At 45.5% G+C, this 18,041-nt stretch overlaps 1 protein-coding gene across 1 annotated transcript; it reads right to left on the bottom strand.

The window, feature by feature from the left end:
- Positions 1 to 267: 267 nt before the first annotated feature.
- Positions 268 to 6,970, bottom strand: LOC141082454 (uncharacterized). Its single transcript, XM_073566395.1, has 2 exons — positions 6,808 to 6,970; positions 268 to 1,223 (listed from the first exon to the last, which is right to left on the bottom strand). Exons 1-2 carry the CDS (start codon positions 6,968 to 6,970, stop codon positions 268 to 270), a joined length of 1,119 nt encoding a protein of 372 aa, XP_073422496.1.
- Between the last annotated feature and the right edge of the window lie 11,071 nt (positions 6,971 to 18,041).

Below are 18,041 nucleotides of genomic sequence, written 5' to 3'. Positions count from 1 at the left end.
ATGGCGATCAAGAAGCACTTTCTGGTTAAAATATTTCCCACATTCTGAACATGAAAAAGGCTTCTCCCCTGTGTGAGTTCTCTGGTGCTTAACACAATTTGATTTCTTGCTAAAACATTTCCTACATTCTGAACATGAAAAAGGCTTCTCTCCTATGTGAGTTCTCTGGTGCTGAACACAATTTGATTTATTGTTAAAACATTTCCCACATTCTGAACATGCAAAAGGCTTCTCCCCTGTGTGAGTTCTTTGGTGCATAACAAAATGTCATTTATGTGCAAAACATTTCCCACATTCTGAATATGAAAAAGGCTTCTCCCCTGTGTGGATTCTCTGGTGCTTAACACAATGTAAATCATTGTTAAAACATTTCCCACATTCTGAACATGAAAAAGGCTTCTCCCCTGTGTGAGTTCTCTTGTGGGTAATCAATTGTGATTTTTGTGCAAACGATTTCCCACATTCTGAACAGGAAAAAGGCTTCTCCCCTGTGTGAGTTCTTTGGTGGGTAACTAATTTTGATTTATGTGCAAAACACTTCCCACATTCTGAACATGAAAAAGGCTTCTCCCCTGTGTGAGTTCTCTGGTGCCTAACACAATCTGATTTATTGCTAAAATATTTCTCACATTCTGAACATGGAAAAGGCTTCTTCCCTGTGTGAGTTCTCTGGTGGGTAACAAAATTTGATTTCTGTGCAAAATATTTCCCACATTCTGAACAGAAAAATGGCTTCTCCCCTGTGTGAGTTCTCTGGTGGGTAACAAAATTTGATTTATGTGCAAAATATTTCCCACATTCCGAACATGAAAAAGGTTTCTCCCCTGTGTGAGTTCTCTGGTGGTTAACAAAATGTGATTTCCGTGTAAAATATTTCCCACATTCTGAACATGAAAAAGGTTTCTCCCCTGTGTGAGTTCTCTGGTGGTTAACAAAATGTGATTTCCGTGTAAAATATTTCCCACATTCTGAACATGAAAATGACTTATTTGCTTTAGAAGCAGATTGTTTTTTAATGCCTCTTTTGTAACATTGATTTTCTTTTATAGTCGGTAATGAATCAGAAGATGGGACGTGTTTCATAGGATCAGATGACAGATCTTGGCTGTGAATGGATGATGGTATATCTGGAGTCACTTCAGTTGTATCTTGTAGGATCTCAAGATCATCTGATTTAAAAATTGAAGATGTCAGCTGTCCCTCTGATCTCCTGGTACAGTCATCTGCTAAGATAATAAACTATTACTTTTAAATAAAATATCCTTGAGTTTTAAATTTTTGAACATTTCTACTTAAACTGTCCATAAAAATGGCAAGCTATGTAAAAAAACTTTTAATTATTTATCCAAGACAATGACAGTTCACAGTCTAATAGAAAACCTTGTTGGATGAACCAGTAGTGTGTGGTGTTCAACTGTTGGTTCATTCTGCCTCCCAAATATCGAATAGAAAAAAAACCAATCGATGTTATGTAGGCAAAAATAATACCAATTCTCATCTCAGAAAAAACAAGTCCCCACTCAGGTCCATCATCTGTCAATGGAAATACAGAGGTTCCCACACTATTAGTGGCTCAAAGGCTGCTGAAAAGCAACAAGGTTTCTATAAACCAAAAAATAAGGAAAAAAGCAGCACACTCCATTTACCGTATCATAAAAAACCTCCTTTATTTCCGAAAAGCATACATGGACAAGGTTTGTGAGGGCAGGATAAGTGCAGGCATGCAGGCAAGAAACAGGACTACTGCCGTTTCGCATTAAACACGCTTCCATGGGTCCAGATCACAACTGGGGACTGCAACCCTCAGCTGTCAGCTTCAGCAAGGCTGGTTATCAAGAATAGAGGGGTCCTCACACTGTTTTTTTTAATTATTTAAATAAATAATTTTAAAAAACCATGTGGGGTCCCCCCCATTGTTGACAACCAGCCTTGCTGAAGCTGACAACTGGGGGCTTTGCCCGGTTCTTCCTACTTGCCCTGTAGTGATGGCAAATGGGGTTCATATTTGTGGGGTTGATGTCACCCTTGTATTGTCAGGTGACATCAAGCCCATGGATTAGTAATGGAAAGGTGTCTATAAGACTTTCTATTACTAATCCTATAGTTATATGGTAAATAAAGACACAGCCAGAATAAAGTCTTTTATTAGAAATGAAACAAAACACAGGGCAAGTGTGAAGAGCCGGGCAAAGCGTCAGAATTTCTGGGTTTTCTGGGCAGCTGCGGGCTGGTTATTGTTTAATCTGTATTTGTAGTTTTCAGTTAATGAGATTCTCGTGCTCTGGGGCGGGGCTGTGGGTTGGGCTGTGGGCGGGGCCTTATGTGGTGTTCTGCGTACATATTAATCTGTATTGGCTTATGACACTGATCCATCAGTGACCTGCCCCCTATTTTACATAAAAAAATTACATCCAGAAAAATGTCACCAGCGATGGCGGCGCCTGCATAGTACTATCTATAAGTAAGAGATAGATGCTACTGGACAGGCGCTGCCAGTGTCATTTGTAAATTTTTTTTCTCTAAGCCTCACAATAGCCACAATATTATAGGCATTATCACCAATAATATCAATGCTATTATATGCATTATGTAATAATGGGGGCAGGTCAGTGAGGGGTCAGCGACCTGTCATAAGCCAATACAGATGAATATGTAATCGGAGAACCACAGAAAGCCCCGCCCACAGCCCCGCCCACAGGAGAGATTGTGCAGTAATCTGAATTCCTTAGGATGGAAAACAATGTAATGTATGACGTGGAGTGACTCCATGACACCAGGGCTGGAGCCAACACATCTCCTGCAGGCGGGAATAAATGTATATTACAGCCCTCAGCCACGCACAGCATAGAGATCTATCAGGGCACAGGTGGAATGTTTGTACTTTAGCAAAGGTGAAATCAATTGTATAAAAATAAATTGTCCAGCACAATCAGAAATGAAGTCCTAAAAAAAAAGTGCTAAAAAGACAGAGCAACAATGCTAATAATAGTAAAATAATTGTTATTGAATAATAATAAATAAAATCTGAATTAATATGCAGCTGGATCAAACTGGAGCACGTTTGGAAAATATATGAAAAATGTATTACAGTAAATAAAGCCACAATATTCACAATAGAATAGAAAAATCCTAATACACACTGTCAGTATAAAGCACATTATATAAACTGCCCCTATCATTGTTAATATGGAGGGAATCAAATATCAAAAATATATATGAAATCACAAAAACGGAAAGTGCTGCATTGTGCAAATGTGAAGAGTGTTATAACCAAAGTGCTCTAGTGCCAAAGGTGCTATACAGAAACCAGTGCCACAATCGCTGTGTGATAAAGTGCTAATAGTGCAGACACATCATGGGGCATATAACTACAATGTGCCTGTAATAAGGATCAGGTCCATGGGACCCTGGCAGCACACTGTGTATCTCGGTGATACAAGCACATGCACTTTATCCTCGGGTACTTTTGCTGCAGCACTTTGCACCGGATACTTATTACAGGCACATTGTAGTTATTTGCCCCATGATGTGTCTGCACTATTAGCACTTTATCACACAGCGATTGTGGCGCTGGTTTCTGTATAGCACCTTTGGCACTAGAGCACTTTGGTTATAACACTCTTCACACTTGTACAATGCAGCACTTTCCGTTTTTGTGATTATATATACAGTATATATATGGGCAGTTGATATAATCTGCTTTTATACTGACAGTGTGTATTAGGATTTTTCTATTCTATTGTGAATATTGTGGCTTTATTTACTGTAATACATTTTTCATATATTTTCCATACGTGCTCCAGTTTGATTCAGCTGCATATTAATTCAGTTTTTATAATTTAATAACAATTACTTTAATATTATCATTATGTTTTTCCTGTAGTTTATCACAATCCTCCTTGAAATTACCGTATTTTTTGGACCATAAGACACACCTAGGTTTTAGAGGAAGAAATTAGGAAAAAAAATTGAAGCAAAAAAATGTGGTCAATTCTGTACTTAATATCCCCTATCCTGGTATATATGGCCCCCTCATCCCTATCCTGGTATATATGCCCCCCTCATCCCTATCCTGGTATGCATGGATCCCTCATCCCTATCCTGGTATATATGGCCCCCTCATCCCTACACTGGTATGCATGGATCCCTCATCCCTATCCTGGTATGCATGGATCCCTCATCCCTACCCTGGTATACATGGATCCCTCATCCCTACCCTGGTATACATGGATCCCTCATCCCTACCCTGGTATACATGGATCCCTCATCCCTACCCTGGTATGCATGGATCCCTCATCCCTACCCTGGTATGCATGGATCCTTCATCCCTACCCTGGCATGCATGGATCCCTCATCCCTACCCTGGTATGCATGGATCCCTCATCCCTACCCTGACATGCATGGATCCCTCATCCCTACCCTGACATGCATGGATCCCTCATCCCTACCCTGGTATGCATGGATCCCTCATCCCTACCCTGGTATGCATGGATCCCTCATCCCTACACTGGTATACACGGATCCCTCATCCCTACACTGGTATACATGGATCCCTCATCCCTACCCTGGTATGCATGGATCCCTCATCCCTACCCTGGTATGCATGGATCCCTCATCCCTACCCTGGTATGCATGGATCCCTCATCCCTATCCTGGTATGAATGGATCCCTCATCCCTATCCTAGTATACATTGATCCCTCATCCCTACCCTGGCATGCATGGATCCCTCATCCCTACCCTGGTATGCATGGATCCCTCATCCCTACCCTGGTATGCATGGATCCCTCATCCCTACCCTGGTATGCATGGATCCCTCATCCCTACACTGGTATACATGGATCCCTCATCCCTACCCTGGTATGCATGGATCCCTCATCCCTACCCTGGTATGCATGGATCCCTCATCCCTACCCTGGTATGCATGGATCCCTCATCCCTATCCTGGTATGAATGGATCCCTCATCCCTATCCTAGTATACATTGATCCCTCATCCCTACCCTGGCATGCATAGATCCCTCATCCCTACCCTGGTATGCATGGATCCCTCATCCCTACCCTGGTATGCGTAGATCCCTCATCCCTATCCTGGTATGCATGGATCCCTCATCCCTATCCTAGTATACATGGATCCCTCATCCCTACCCTGGTATGCATAGATACCTCATCCCTATTCTGGTATGCATGGATCCCTCATCCCTTTTATGGTATGCATGGATCCCTCATCCCTACGCTGGTATGCATGGATCCCTCATCCCTATCCTGGTATGCATGGATCCCTCATCCCTATCCAAGTATACATGGATCCCTCATCCATATCTTGATATACATAGATCCCTCATCCCTATCCTGGTATGCATGGATCCCTCATCCCTACCCTAGTATGCATGGATCTCTCATCCCTATCCTGGCATGCATGCCACCTCATCCCTGTCCTGGTATACTGGGTCCCCATCCTTATCCTGGTATGCAGGACCCCATCCATTAAAAAAAACAAACCATTACACTTACCTACCCGGTGCTCCCTCGCAGCATCCTGCTCCGGTGCCAGCAACTGCTATATGCTTGTAAGCAGCGCTGAGAACAGTGAGTATTCATGAATATTTATTTCTCTTAAGTAGCGGCACACGTGACCGCCGGTAGCAGCAGGAAGCTGGTGGCTGACACTGCACAATACTGAAGAGCAATGAATACTCACTGCCCTTTGCGTGCACAGTCCTGGCAGCTGTGCTCTGCTTGTGAGCAGTGCGTGACGTCCCTGCCATGTGCTGCTTACAAGCATATAGCAGTTGCTGGCACCGGAGCAGGACGCTGCGAGGGAGCGCGGGGTAGGTAAGTGTAATGGTTTGTTTTTTTAATGTTTTCTGATGGGACCATGCATACCAGGATGTGGATGGGGGCCAATTATATGGATGGGGCCATGTATAGCAGGACCGGGGTTGGAGGCTAATCATATCAAGATACTATTATTAAAGAGAAATGAATATTCATTGCCCTCTAAGCCCATGGGCGTGTAATGCAGTGAATATTCATTTCTCTTTAGCAGCAGGAACAGAAGTTAGCTGCAGCCACCGGCTCCAGCCTCCTGTGACCTGCTGCTCCGCCGATGCCGTTCCCCCACCTCCCCACCACAGCCAGAGCCGGTACATCCGGACTATAAGACGCACCCTCCATTTTCCTCCACATTTTTGAAGGAAAACAGTGTGTCTTATAGTGCGAAAAATATGGTAGTTTTAACACAAATTGAAAAGTCAGGATAAAGGGAAACTGCTGTTATTGTAGAGAAATTCACACTCGGCCTCACTGCACATTTACTGTTGTCGCTCATAAAAGGGAAGTTTGGTCAGAAAGACTGGACCTGGTCTTGTAGGGACCATGAGACATTCAGCAGCACAGAAGGGAGAGAAGATTCATCCAATAAGATCTCAGGGATCTAGGAAGCCAACAGCATCATTACCCTCCGCTTTCTCTTACAGGCCCAGCATAAGATTTTTCTTCAAGTGATTTTCTAACCTGTCAGCACATTCTATGTACGCTGTCATTTGGCTTTATAGTTACAGATCTGGGCAGGTAATGGTCAGTATCTTCTAATCCCAGGGGGTAGGTGGATCCTCCAGGTTGTAAGTTCTATAGAAAAGAGCTTTCAATGCCCAAAGTCATTTGAACACTTTTGGGTGGAGGAGAATGTTGCGGTCTAGAGGCAAAATGGTGATCATGGTAATACGGCCGGACTACACCACCGATAAAGCAGCCACAGCCGGTGACAGAGGAATCTGTGACTTCTCTGCATTCAGTGGTTACTACTCACCCGGGTAGTCATAGGTGGGAATCTCCTCTTTACAACACTCATCACCCCTCACATATGTCTCTGTAGTGTTAATATGGGTCAGATCTTCTCCCTGAAAACAAATATTGTGAAAGTCACTGACAGATGGGGAAGTCCCATCTATGATCAGCTCTAATCCTGCCATCTCCACCGCTCTCATTACACAAGTATAAAACATATAATACTGGTGGTTAAAACAAGACTGAGCACAAGACCTTCTCAGCCGTCTACACATCATAGGGGAGATCTCCTGACACCTTCTCTCCATCTACCTGATGATCCTGAGGAGCACTGGGATCTTCTTGGTTACAGTCCTGTGGAAGAAGAGGACGGGGACATCTCTCTGGTGTTGTCCTCTTACTGGATAGATCTGGAGGAAACACATACAGGGACTGAATTCATTCTCTACATACAGATAATTATAGGCCGTGTGTATTTAGTCCTGTCTATTACCTGGAGATGTGAGTGGCTGGGGAACCTCCATTATGACGTTCTTGTACAGATCTCTGTGTCCTTCTAAATACTCCCACTCCTCCATGGAGAAATAGACAGCGACATCCTGACACCTTATAGGAACCTGACACATACAATGATACCATCATCCCCCGATCCCTTCATAGTGTTACTGCATAATGTCCCAGCATTCCCAGCAGTGTCACCTCTCCAGTCAGCAGCTCAATCATCTTGTAGATGAGTTCTAGGATCTTCTGGTCATTGATGTCCTCATGGCTCAGGGGGTGAGGTGGAGGCCCTGTGATTGGGCTCAGGGGTATTCCCCATCCCTCAGACACAGGGTCCTGACAGCGATCACTAGAGGTCTTCTTCACCACTGTGTAATCCTGGTTATGGAGAGACACATTAATAAATCTCACTACAGACATTTCCAGAGTCCTCACCTCTCCAGTTCTGTCCATCTGTTATTCCCATAGATAAGAATGATGTAATGTGACGTCATCAGAATCTCTCACCTCTCCAGTGAGACGGAAGAGGATCTCTAGGGTGAGGTGTAACATCCTCTCCGCCATCTTGTCTCTGTCCATATCCATCCTTGATGGGTAAATCAGGAAAATTATCTTCTGTAGAAGATCTTCACTGAGAGGATCCGATATTGTAGAGACCTGAATGAGAAGATGATCCGATGTAACACCATAAGAATCCTGTGTAATAATACAATTACTGGAGATAATAAGGGAAACATATGAGGAGATTTATTATCTTACAGGGTTTAGTTTTCTTCCCTGACATCTACTAATAAAACCTATATATTTAGGCCACAGACAACAAGCAGTTTCCTCCTCGGAGTCGGCAGCTGAACACGTTCCTCATAGACTCATCTTCCATAACGCTAATTCTCGTCTCATTACCGACACTGGAATCGGCATTAGCAATACTGCAGGAGAGATTCATTACACGCGACATGAGAAATAACTCCTTCATGATGAGGACGACATCTTCATCTTCTACTGCGGCTCTAGAGACAGATTTGGCCAGAGTCGGTCACTGCCTCCATCCCCACCGGCCGTCTATATGAAGGTTTCCCGTCTTCCCCGCACTGGAATCTTCTCTCCCGTTAGATCTCAGCTCTGAGTCACACACAGAAGTTTGAGGCTTTTCTGGAAGAACAGGACAGGAGAGATCTGAGGCCGATGTCTCCATGTACAGGGTTTCCCCTCGGGATAAGAGGCTTTTCTATCCCTTTCCCCCAATTAGAGGGGACACCTGTGGATATCGGGGTCTTTACCGGCTGCAGTCCTGGGGGGGATTTACCCGGTAACGTGGACGTTGGACAAACGTCACCATCAATTCCTATCAGAGTGAAGGAACATCGCTCCTCTATTCAGCTCTATGGATCCAGGATGAAATCCACTGCGGCCCCTGCAAGAAAAGAGCGAAGTCTGGTGAGACCCCCGAGGCCGGAGATTTCTACAGTTGCTCTGTGCGCACAGGACCTGTGATGAGGTCACAGGAGGGGAGGAGTCAGGGGTCACATGATCAGGGGCCTCAGTGTGGGCAGGACTCTGCTGTGCTGGTTGTCATGGTGCTGGATGAGGGGAAGTTTATGTGTGGGGTCAGGAGGGGTTTACAGGGTGGATGTAGCAGAGCCGCGTGTGTACGAGGTGTACGGAGCGGAGCCGCGTGTGTACGAGGTGTACGGAGCGGAGCCGCGTGTGTACGAGGTGTACGGAGCGGAGCCGCGTGTGTACGAGGTGTACGGAGCGGAGCCGTGTGTGTACGAGGTGTACGGAGCGGAGCCCTGTGTGTACGAGGTGTACGGAGCGGAGCCGCGTGTGTACGAGGTGTACGGAGCGGAGTCCTGTGTGTACGAGGTGTACGGAGCGGAGCCGTGTGTGTACGAGGTGTACGGAGCGAAGCCGTGTTTGTGTGGACCCCTCTGTGTTCTCTGTATACCCCCAGGTTCGGTTGTAGACCCCTCTGTTTGCTGTATACACCCATATACCCCCAGGTTCGGTCGCAGACACCTCTGTGTACGCTGTATACACCCGTATACCCCCAGCTTCAGTCGCAGACCCCTGTGTATACCGTATACACCTGTTTACCCCAAGCTTCAGTCACAGACCCCGCGTCCCTCACACTATATACACCTGTATACCCCCAACTTCAGTCGCAGACCCCTCTGTGTATGCTGTATACACCCGTATATCCCCAGCTTTGGTAACAGACCCCTGTGTACACTGTATACACCTGTATACCCCAGCTTTGGTAACAGACCCCTGTGTACACTGTATACACCCGTATACCCCCAGCTTCAGTCATAGACTCTTCTGTGTATGCTGTATACACCCGTATACCCCCAGCTTCGGTAACAGACCCCTGTGTACGTTGTATACACCCGTATACCCCCAGCTTCGGTAACAGACCCCTGTGTACGCTGTATACACCCGTATACCCCCAGCTTCGGTAACAGACCCCTGTGTACGTTGTATACACCTGTATACCCCCAGCTTTGGTCACAGACCCCCTGTGTACGCTGTATACACCCGTATACCCCCAGCTTCAGTCATGGACCCTTTTGTGTATGCTGTCTACACCCGTATACCCCCAGCTTCGGTCGCAGACCCCTCTGTGTACGCTGCATACACCGTATACCCCCAGATTCGGTCACAGCCCCGTGTTCACTGTATGCACCCGTATATCCCCAGTTTTGGTCGCAGACCCCTGTTTGCGCTGTATACACCCGTATACCCCCAGGTTCGGTCGCAGACCCCCCTGTGTACGCTGTATACACCCGTATACCCCCAGCTTCAGTCATAGACCCCTCTGTGTATGCTGTATACACTCGTATATCCCCAGCTTTCGTAACAGACCCCTGTGTACACTGTATACACCTGTATACCCCCAGCTTCGGTCACAGATCCCTGTGTACTCTGTATACACCCGTATACCCCCAGCTTTGGTCGCAGACCCCTGTGTATGCTGTATACACCCGTACACCCCCAGCTTCGGTCACAGACCCCTCTGTGTATGCTGTATACACCCGTATACCCCCAGCTTCGGTCACAGACCCTGCATCTCTCACACTGTAGAACTGACGCCGGACACACACGGTAAAACTGTGGTCGTCAGTCTCTCATCTCTCGCACTTATACTGATAACATAAGATGGAGTCAGACGAACCCTCCTACAAAACGTGAGAACAAAGTCATTACTACAGGACTGTGTGAGAAAGGGATTTATTCTACAAGAAAAGCTGGGGCCACAAATGAGAATAACATTTTTAACAGGGAAAAATGCAAAGTGCTACATCTGGGCAATAAAAATGAAAAAAGCATATACAGAATGGGAGGAATAGGGCTAAGCAAGAGCACATGTGAAAAAGACTTGGGTATACTAATAGATCACAGACTGAATATGAGTCAACAGTGTGATGCAGCAGCAAAAAAGGCAAATGCAATTCTAGGATGTATTAACAGAAGCATACAGTCTAGATCACGTGAAGTCATTATTTCCCTCTACTCCTCTTTGGTCAGACCTCATCTGGAATATTGTGTCCAGTTTTGGGCACCACATTTTAAAAAAGACATCAACAATCTGGAGCAAGTTCAGAAAAGAGCGACCAGAATGGTGATCGGTCTGCAAACCCTGTCTTATGAGGAAAGGTTGCAGGATTTGGGAATGTTTAGTTTGCAAAAGAGAAGACTGAGAGGAGACTTAATAGCTGTCTACAAATATCTAAAGGGCTGTCACATTGTAGAAGGATCAACCTTATTCTCATTTGCACAAGGAAAGACTAGAAGCAATGGGATGAAACTGAATGGGAGGAGACACAGATTAGATATTAGAAAAAACTTTTTGACAGTTAGAGTGATCAATGAGTGGAACAAACTGCCACGAGAAGTGGTGAGTTCTCCTTCAATGGAAGTCTTCAAACAGAGGCTGGACAGACATCTGACTGGGATGATTTAGCGAATCCTGCTTTGAGCAGGGGGTTGGACCAGATGGCCCAGGAGGTCCCTTCCAACTCTACGATTCTAATGTTGTTCATCTTCTCTTTCACCATAGATCTTGGCAGTGAGGGCAACTTCCACTTTGCCGCAATGTGGATTTTAGTGGCCATACATAAGTAGTTTACTAGCTTCTGAAAGCTTTTTGGAAGCTGGGAAGGCCTGGTTCCCAGTAAAAGGGTAGAAGGTTCCAGATTAACCGGTCCACCATACATCTGTGCTATCAGACGCTTCACCTTCTCCCAAAGCCCAGAAACCACCGTACAAGACCACCAAATATGTCTCATGTCACCAGATATTCCACAGCCCCTAAAACAGTCTCCCGAGATTTTAGGAAAAATGCTGTGAATTTTTTCCGGTACATAATAGACTCTGTGCAATAGTTTTAAGGAGGTCTCCACAAGGGAAGTCTGGTGACTACCTCATGATATGGTGTCACAGCAAAGGATACCATTCATCAATTGACTGTTCAAACCCCAAATCCTCCTCCCACTGTAACATACTGCATACTTCAATTTTTTATCATTTTGTGGAGAATTTATAGCATAGTAGATCAATGAGTAGAGGCGTAGCTAGGGTTTTGGTTCGGGGGGGCGAAACTTCTGAGTGAGCTCCCAACCAGGTAACCTTGATTACAACTCGGTGATGCCCAGTAATAGTGGAGGAGAACCTCAGCAGAGGACGGCGCTGTTGCTGAATATAATTTCTAAATAAAGACCAATATTGATATTACCGCCATATAGTGAGTGGTAGATACCCGTCCTACACAACATACTGTATAAGAGATCACAGCACAGTTACAGATGGTAACTTACAGCTGACGTTCTTTCTGATGGAATCGTTCACTTTTCCATCTGGCCCAGACCAACATGACAACTTCTTCCAGGAAGGACTCGTCTGCAGAGATTACAACAAAGATTCATTTCATGTCTCAAATTTTCAGCACTGTCACCAATGGGACTACTCCCTACCTGCACAAACTCCTTACCCTGATGATACCCCAATGCTGAGCCGCTGCTGCTGTATGTGTCCCTTTAACTGGACCTGCTGTGTGGTTCTCTGTGCCCTCTAAATTCTAAAGCAACTCTCGAAAACAGTGCCCATATTTTGTCCCCTAGAAAGTAATAGCGCCATTTGTGCCCCTTTGACAGTCACAGTTACCTGAGTTCCCTATAACAATAAGTGCCCACTTTACATTTAATAATGTCATGAGTCTCCCTATACACTGTATGATGCTCCCCTATACACTGTATGATGCTCCCCTATACACTGTATGATGCTCCCCTATACACTGTATGATGCTCCCCTATACACTGTATGATGCTCCCCTATACACTGTATGATGCTCCCCTATACACTGTATGATGCTCCCCTATACACTGTATGATGCTCCCCTATACACAGTATGATGCTCCCCTATACACAGTATGATGCTCTTATACACAGTCTAATCCCCCCTCACTGTATATACACTGACCGCTTAGTATTCCCCAAATTGTTTGATAGCTCCAACACTGTAATCTCCACACTGTATGATGGCCCGCTAGATAGCCTCCATATAGTATAATGTGCCAGACAAGTTCACTATAGTCCTCAGTATAGTATAATGCACTCCCCATAGGCAGACCCTATAGAATAATGCAGCCCTTTATATAATGCACCCCATAGGCAGCCTCATAAAAAATAATTCCAAAACTCACCTTTCCTCCTGGTTTCTTCACTGCTGCGAGCTCCCGCACATCTCCGGACTGTAGGCTCCGAGTAGTGACGTCATTGCGACCCCCTGTCAGTGTTGGCTTTAGTGACATCAGAAGCTGATGAGAGGGGGATGATGGGAGAGGAAGTGTAATGCTCCTTCTCTCATCAATGGAGTCAGCTGAAATGGCCTCCAGCCAACACAGTTGATTTTGCAATGACAGGTGGGGACCCACTGCTGGCGCAGGGCCCTAACGCCTGCTCAGGGGCCCCATAGGGGCCGGGTGGCAGAGCAGGGAGATCGATTCTGCCTGATCGGCCGCAGAATGTAACACTAGCGGCATGCTGTGGTTGGGTCCCCTCAGAGCGCTGGTCCCGGGGTGACCTCCCTCCCCCTGTAGCTCACCACATTGTAGGATTAACGATAAGTCACCTGCATTACTGATACTAATACGGTATATCACACTAGTAACATGTCCATGCCACTAACAATCGCTGCATAGAAACACTATTCCACAGCTATTTGTCATCAAGCACTAACTGCTGCTGTGGCACTACAAGTGCCAGACTTCACTTCCCAGTAGGAGCAGCAAACACTAGTTAGGCTGTGTGCAGACGTTGCGGATTCTGCTGCGGATCCGCAGTGGATTTGGTCCTGCGGATCTGCAGCAGTTCCTGCTGCGTTGTACAGTACAGTCTATGAGAAATGAAGAACACAGTGCACACGCTGCGGATTTTCTGCGGATTTAAATCTGCAGCATGTCCATTCTTTGTGCGGAATCCGCAGCGTTTTGTCACCTGCTCCATTATAGGAATCTGCAGGTGTAAAAACGCAGGGGAAATCCGCACAAAATCTGCACTAAATCCGCAGGTAAAACGCCGGTCATTTAACCTGTGGATTTACCTGTGGATTTGGCCAAATCCGCGCGGAAAAATCCGCAGAGTAATCCACAACGTGTGCACATCCCCTAATCCTCCAGGACTCGTTGTCAGCCTGGTAATGGGTAGGTTAATAATTACACGCCAGCACAAACAGCGAGATAAGGTGATACACTGGTTTAACCCTCCCTCTGCCAGGGAGGATGCGCCGCTCTCTCTGCACAGCTCAATGCCTGCAGCTAGCAGTGCGATCTCTAGTTTGCACTTTTCCTGGTTTTCTCTCAGTCCCAAAGTGCAGTAAATTCCCAGGCCAAGACAAAGCATCGCCATATAGCGCATCAGTGACCGCTGCAAAGTGCCTGAAAACTATGTAACACGTAAGGAGAGCGTCATGTAATGAATATTACACCCAAATAGCAGTAAGTTGTATGTATATATCCAAAGCAACAGATTAGACACTTCAAATAGTAATTACCATAGATACTCATCAATCCCCATGCTGTGTGCAGTGTCCACCGGTCCTGGAGCAGCACGCTCCTCAGCTGTCAGGCTCCTCTCAGTCAGAAGCAATCAAGTGCAGAGCAGACAGTGAACTCAGCTCACAGGCAGAGGCAGAGCCCCCTGCGTCCAGGCTGCTGCTGGAGCTGATGACTTCTCTGCAGCAGGGAGCTTTCAAGGAGAGCGCGCTCAGCCAGGATTGGGTGAGTGACCTCCCCCTCTCCTCTGCAGAAGAGCGGTCACATGACTCACTCCCTGCTGCAGCATGGAATTGTATCGGCACGATCTGCACGCCGATATAGTTACATAGCATAGCTCGGGTGGGCCCCATCAGAGCACGGGGCCCGGGGCCACCGCCCCCTCTGCCCCCCCCCCCGGTAGCTACACTACTGTCAATGAGAGATCGTTCCCCTGCCCAAAGGGTCATTTAGACATTTATTTTCAAAACTGGTTGCCCTGAGAGTAGTACCGCTCGGGAGGATCTGCTTTGCAAAGTGGAAGATCTGGTTCAGTCGCATTACCTCCCTAACTGGAGGTTCAAATGTTTGAACAAATTCCTGTCTGTCAAGTAAGATATTAAATGGGGACACAAATGTTTAAGTATATGAATACCTTTCAGCTTCCACCAAGAAAACATTTGTGGCTCAAGGCCTGGCGGGAACATGGGGTTTTGTAATATAGCAGTCAGGGGAGAAGGGCTTGATTGTAAGTTATATTTAAACCGGACTTTCCTCCAAAGAAGCAACGAGTGGACTGTAAAAGGAGCCACATTCATTAACCCCCGTGGAAGTCGGTCTGTGATCCACATTAGGCCTGATAAAGAGAATGGTTTGGAGAGAAATGATTCCAGAATAACCCATCTCGGACTATTGGGATATGAACACGCACTTATTAATGGAGCAATCTGTGCCGACTTGTAATAAAGTGTAAAATTAGGGAGGGATAAACCCCCTTCTTTTCTGTGACGGAACATAAGTTTTTGCACAATTCTGGGTTGTTTTCTGAGCCAAAGAAACTTAGACATCATAGAGTGTGAATGAGTGATCGTTCTGGCTGGTACCATAATTGGGAGGGACCTAAATAGATATAAGAAGTGAGGCCGTGACACCATTTTTAATGCCTGTATTCTGCCGAGCCAGGATAACTTTGAGGAAGCCCATCTATCCAGGTCCCTCTGGAAGTTGTGGATCAGTGGAGTGTAATTCCACCTAAACAGAGGTGACCTGTTGGCTGTTAAGTTGATACCCAGATATGTTAGATAATGTTCTTTGTCTATAAACCCAAAATGGGAGGCTATATTAGTTTGCTCTTAGGAAAATTTACAAATAATGCTTCGGATTTATCAATGTTAATCTTTAACCCTGAGATCTTCTCAAATTTGTGAAGGAGAGAAAACAAGTGAGGGAGTGTAGTGTGGGGACTTATTAATGTTAGCAGGAGATCATCCGCAAAGAGGCTGACTTTATATTGGTCTCCCATATTCTCAGGGCCCAGGATATTCTGATCTCTCCTTATTGCTTCCACAATGGGTTCCATTGCAAGTGCAAAAAGATCCGGAGATAGAGGACAGCCCTGCCTGGTACCCTCTGAATATTAATTGGAGGGGGGTGTGGTGACGGGAGTTTTACATAAGCGATAGGGCTATCATATAACAATTGGAGGCACTTTATAAGTTTAGGGGAGAATCCGACTTCCGATAGAACCGTAAAGAGATATGTCCAGGACGCCGAATCGAAAGCCCTCTCAGTATCTAATGCAAGCAGGAGAAGTCGCTTTCGCTGTAGGTTAGTTGTATGAATAATATTTAACGCTCTCCTAATATTATCTGGGGCCTGTCGCGCTGGTATAAAACCAACCTGATCCCGATGGATGAGGTGAGGGAGGATTTTATTGATCCCGTTAGTCACAATGGATGTAAAGATTTTGAAGTCAATGTATAAGAGGGATATAGGTCTATAATTTGTGGTGAGATGATCTTTCTTAGGATTAGGGATTACGGTTACATGCGCCACGTAGAACTCAGGGGGCAGCTGTGAGCCATTTAGTAGTGAATTACAGAGGTTTTTATAGGTGGTGTCAGCACATCGCTGCATTTTTTATAATATATTGCTGTAAGACCATCCGGCCCCGGGGCCTTTCCTCTTTTTAGTTTTTTGGTTGTTGAAACTATTTCCTCCTCAGAGATGTGTAAATGGAGTTGTTGTGCCGCGGACTCAGTCAGGTTAGGTAGATGTAGTGTGTGAAGGAATGACTCCAGTAGTGGGGGGGGGTGATTGTGGGGGCGAATACAAACTCTGGGGGTATTCATTATAAGTGCTATACATGACATCGGGGTGGGCTGAGGTCTGACCCTTAGGGTCTTTTATAGAGGAGATTATATGCAGTGACTCTCTCATTCTGAGCTTACGAGCGGCATCTTATTAGGCTTATTGGCATGGTGATAAAACCAGGGCTGTGGAGTCGGAGTCGTGGAGTCGGTGCTCATTTTCGTGGAGTCGGAGTTGGAGTTGGTATAAAATGGACCGACTCCTAAAATATATAATAAATTGGGTACAGTAATTCAATGCAGGATGTGCTGAATATTTTTTAATAGGAGTTTGGGAAAGTTATGAAATGTACTATAAATGGCTGTTCTATTACTGATCTAAGGCTACATTCACACACAGCGTTTTTCCTGTGTTTTTTGAGGATACGTTTTTCCGCTGCAAAAGCTGATCATCTTTTTAAAAAACCGCATCACCTGAAAGGTTTTTGAGCTCATAGATAATGTTTTCAATAGCAAAAGCAGATTAGAAATCTGCTCTATCTATCCATTTATCCATATCTGTCTATCCATATCGTATCTGTACCAAAAAGAATGAAAACCGGGTAGTACACCAATATATATTCTGGTCTATCTAAATATCTTGATTATTGGATCATAAAAATGATTAAATGTCTGAGGTTCACATTGTACTACAATAAATTTTTCACTTAAATATAAGCAATATGTGTGGGAGTCGGAGTTGGAGTCGGAGTAAGGGAAATTGAGGAGTCGGAGTCGCAGGTTTGGCTTACCGACTCCACAGCCCTGGATAAAACGCGGCTTTACTCCAAGTTAGCGCCTCTCCGTTCTGGTGGTGAGAATGGCGTCTAATTGTCATTTCATATCTTGTATTTGTGTAGATAAGTATAGGGGTGAAGAGCGCTGATTGGCCAATTCTAACTCCTGCAGTTTCTCCTCCAGTCTGGGCTGTAATTCAGACCTTTCTTCTTCCTGTCGGCCGCTAACTTATCACAGAACCGGGAATAGATTTTCTGTGCGCGAGTCACATTGCTCCAAGTGAGGCCTCCTCCGCTGTGTGAGTTTAGGGGAAATTTGTTATATCTTCTCTTATAGCGGTTATATTAGAGATTTGGGCATTTTAGCTCCTGGTGTGGAGCCGATAGCACAATCATATGCCGCCATATAGTAGACGGCCGGTAACTGGTGAGAATTCCCTCCTGTGTGGGGTCTATTTCCCTCCAGAGAAACCACACGTTACATTCCACACATAACACTGTGTAGAGAAGGCGGCGTGGGGTCAGTGGCATAGCAACTGTTTGTGGCGCCCGGGGCGGTCGAAAAATTTGCCGCCCCTTTGGTCGCTGATAATCCGGAAGAATCCGAAGAGCCCACACTACACTCAAAGATCTAATTTT

This window comes from Dendrobates tinctorius, unplaced genomic scaffold, assembly GCF_039654945.1.
Source record: "Dendrobates tinctorius isolate UK_male_01 unplaced genomic scaffold, ASM3965494v1 ptg000017l, whole genome shotgun sequence".
NCBI lineage: Eukaryota > Metazoa > Chordata > Amphibia > Anura > Dendrobatidae > Dendrobates > Dendrobates tinctorius.
The sequence above is the reverse complement of the archived record's forward strand: the minus strand, read 5'-3'. Positions and strand labels throughout refer to the sequence as shown.

What these genes read in the sequence shown, in the direction of transcription:
- LOC141082454 (XM_073566395.1), bottom strand. Translation starts at nt 6,970, where the DNA reads ATGGCAGGATTAGAGCTGATCATAGATGGGACTTCCCCATCTGTCAGT. An exon ending in TCCCACCTATGACTACCCGG is followed by an intron (nt 1,224 to 6,807) that starts GTGAGTAGTAAC and finishes TTATCTTAGCAG; the next exon opens with ATGACTGTACCAGGAGATCA.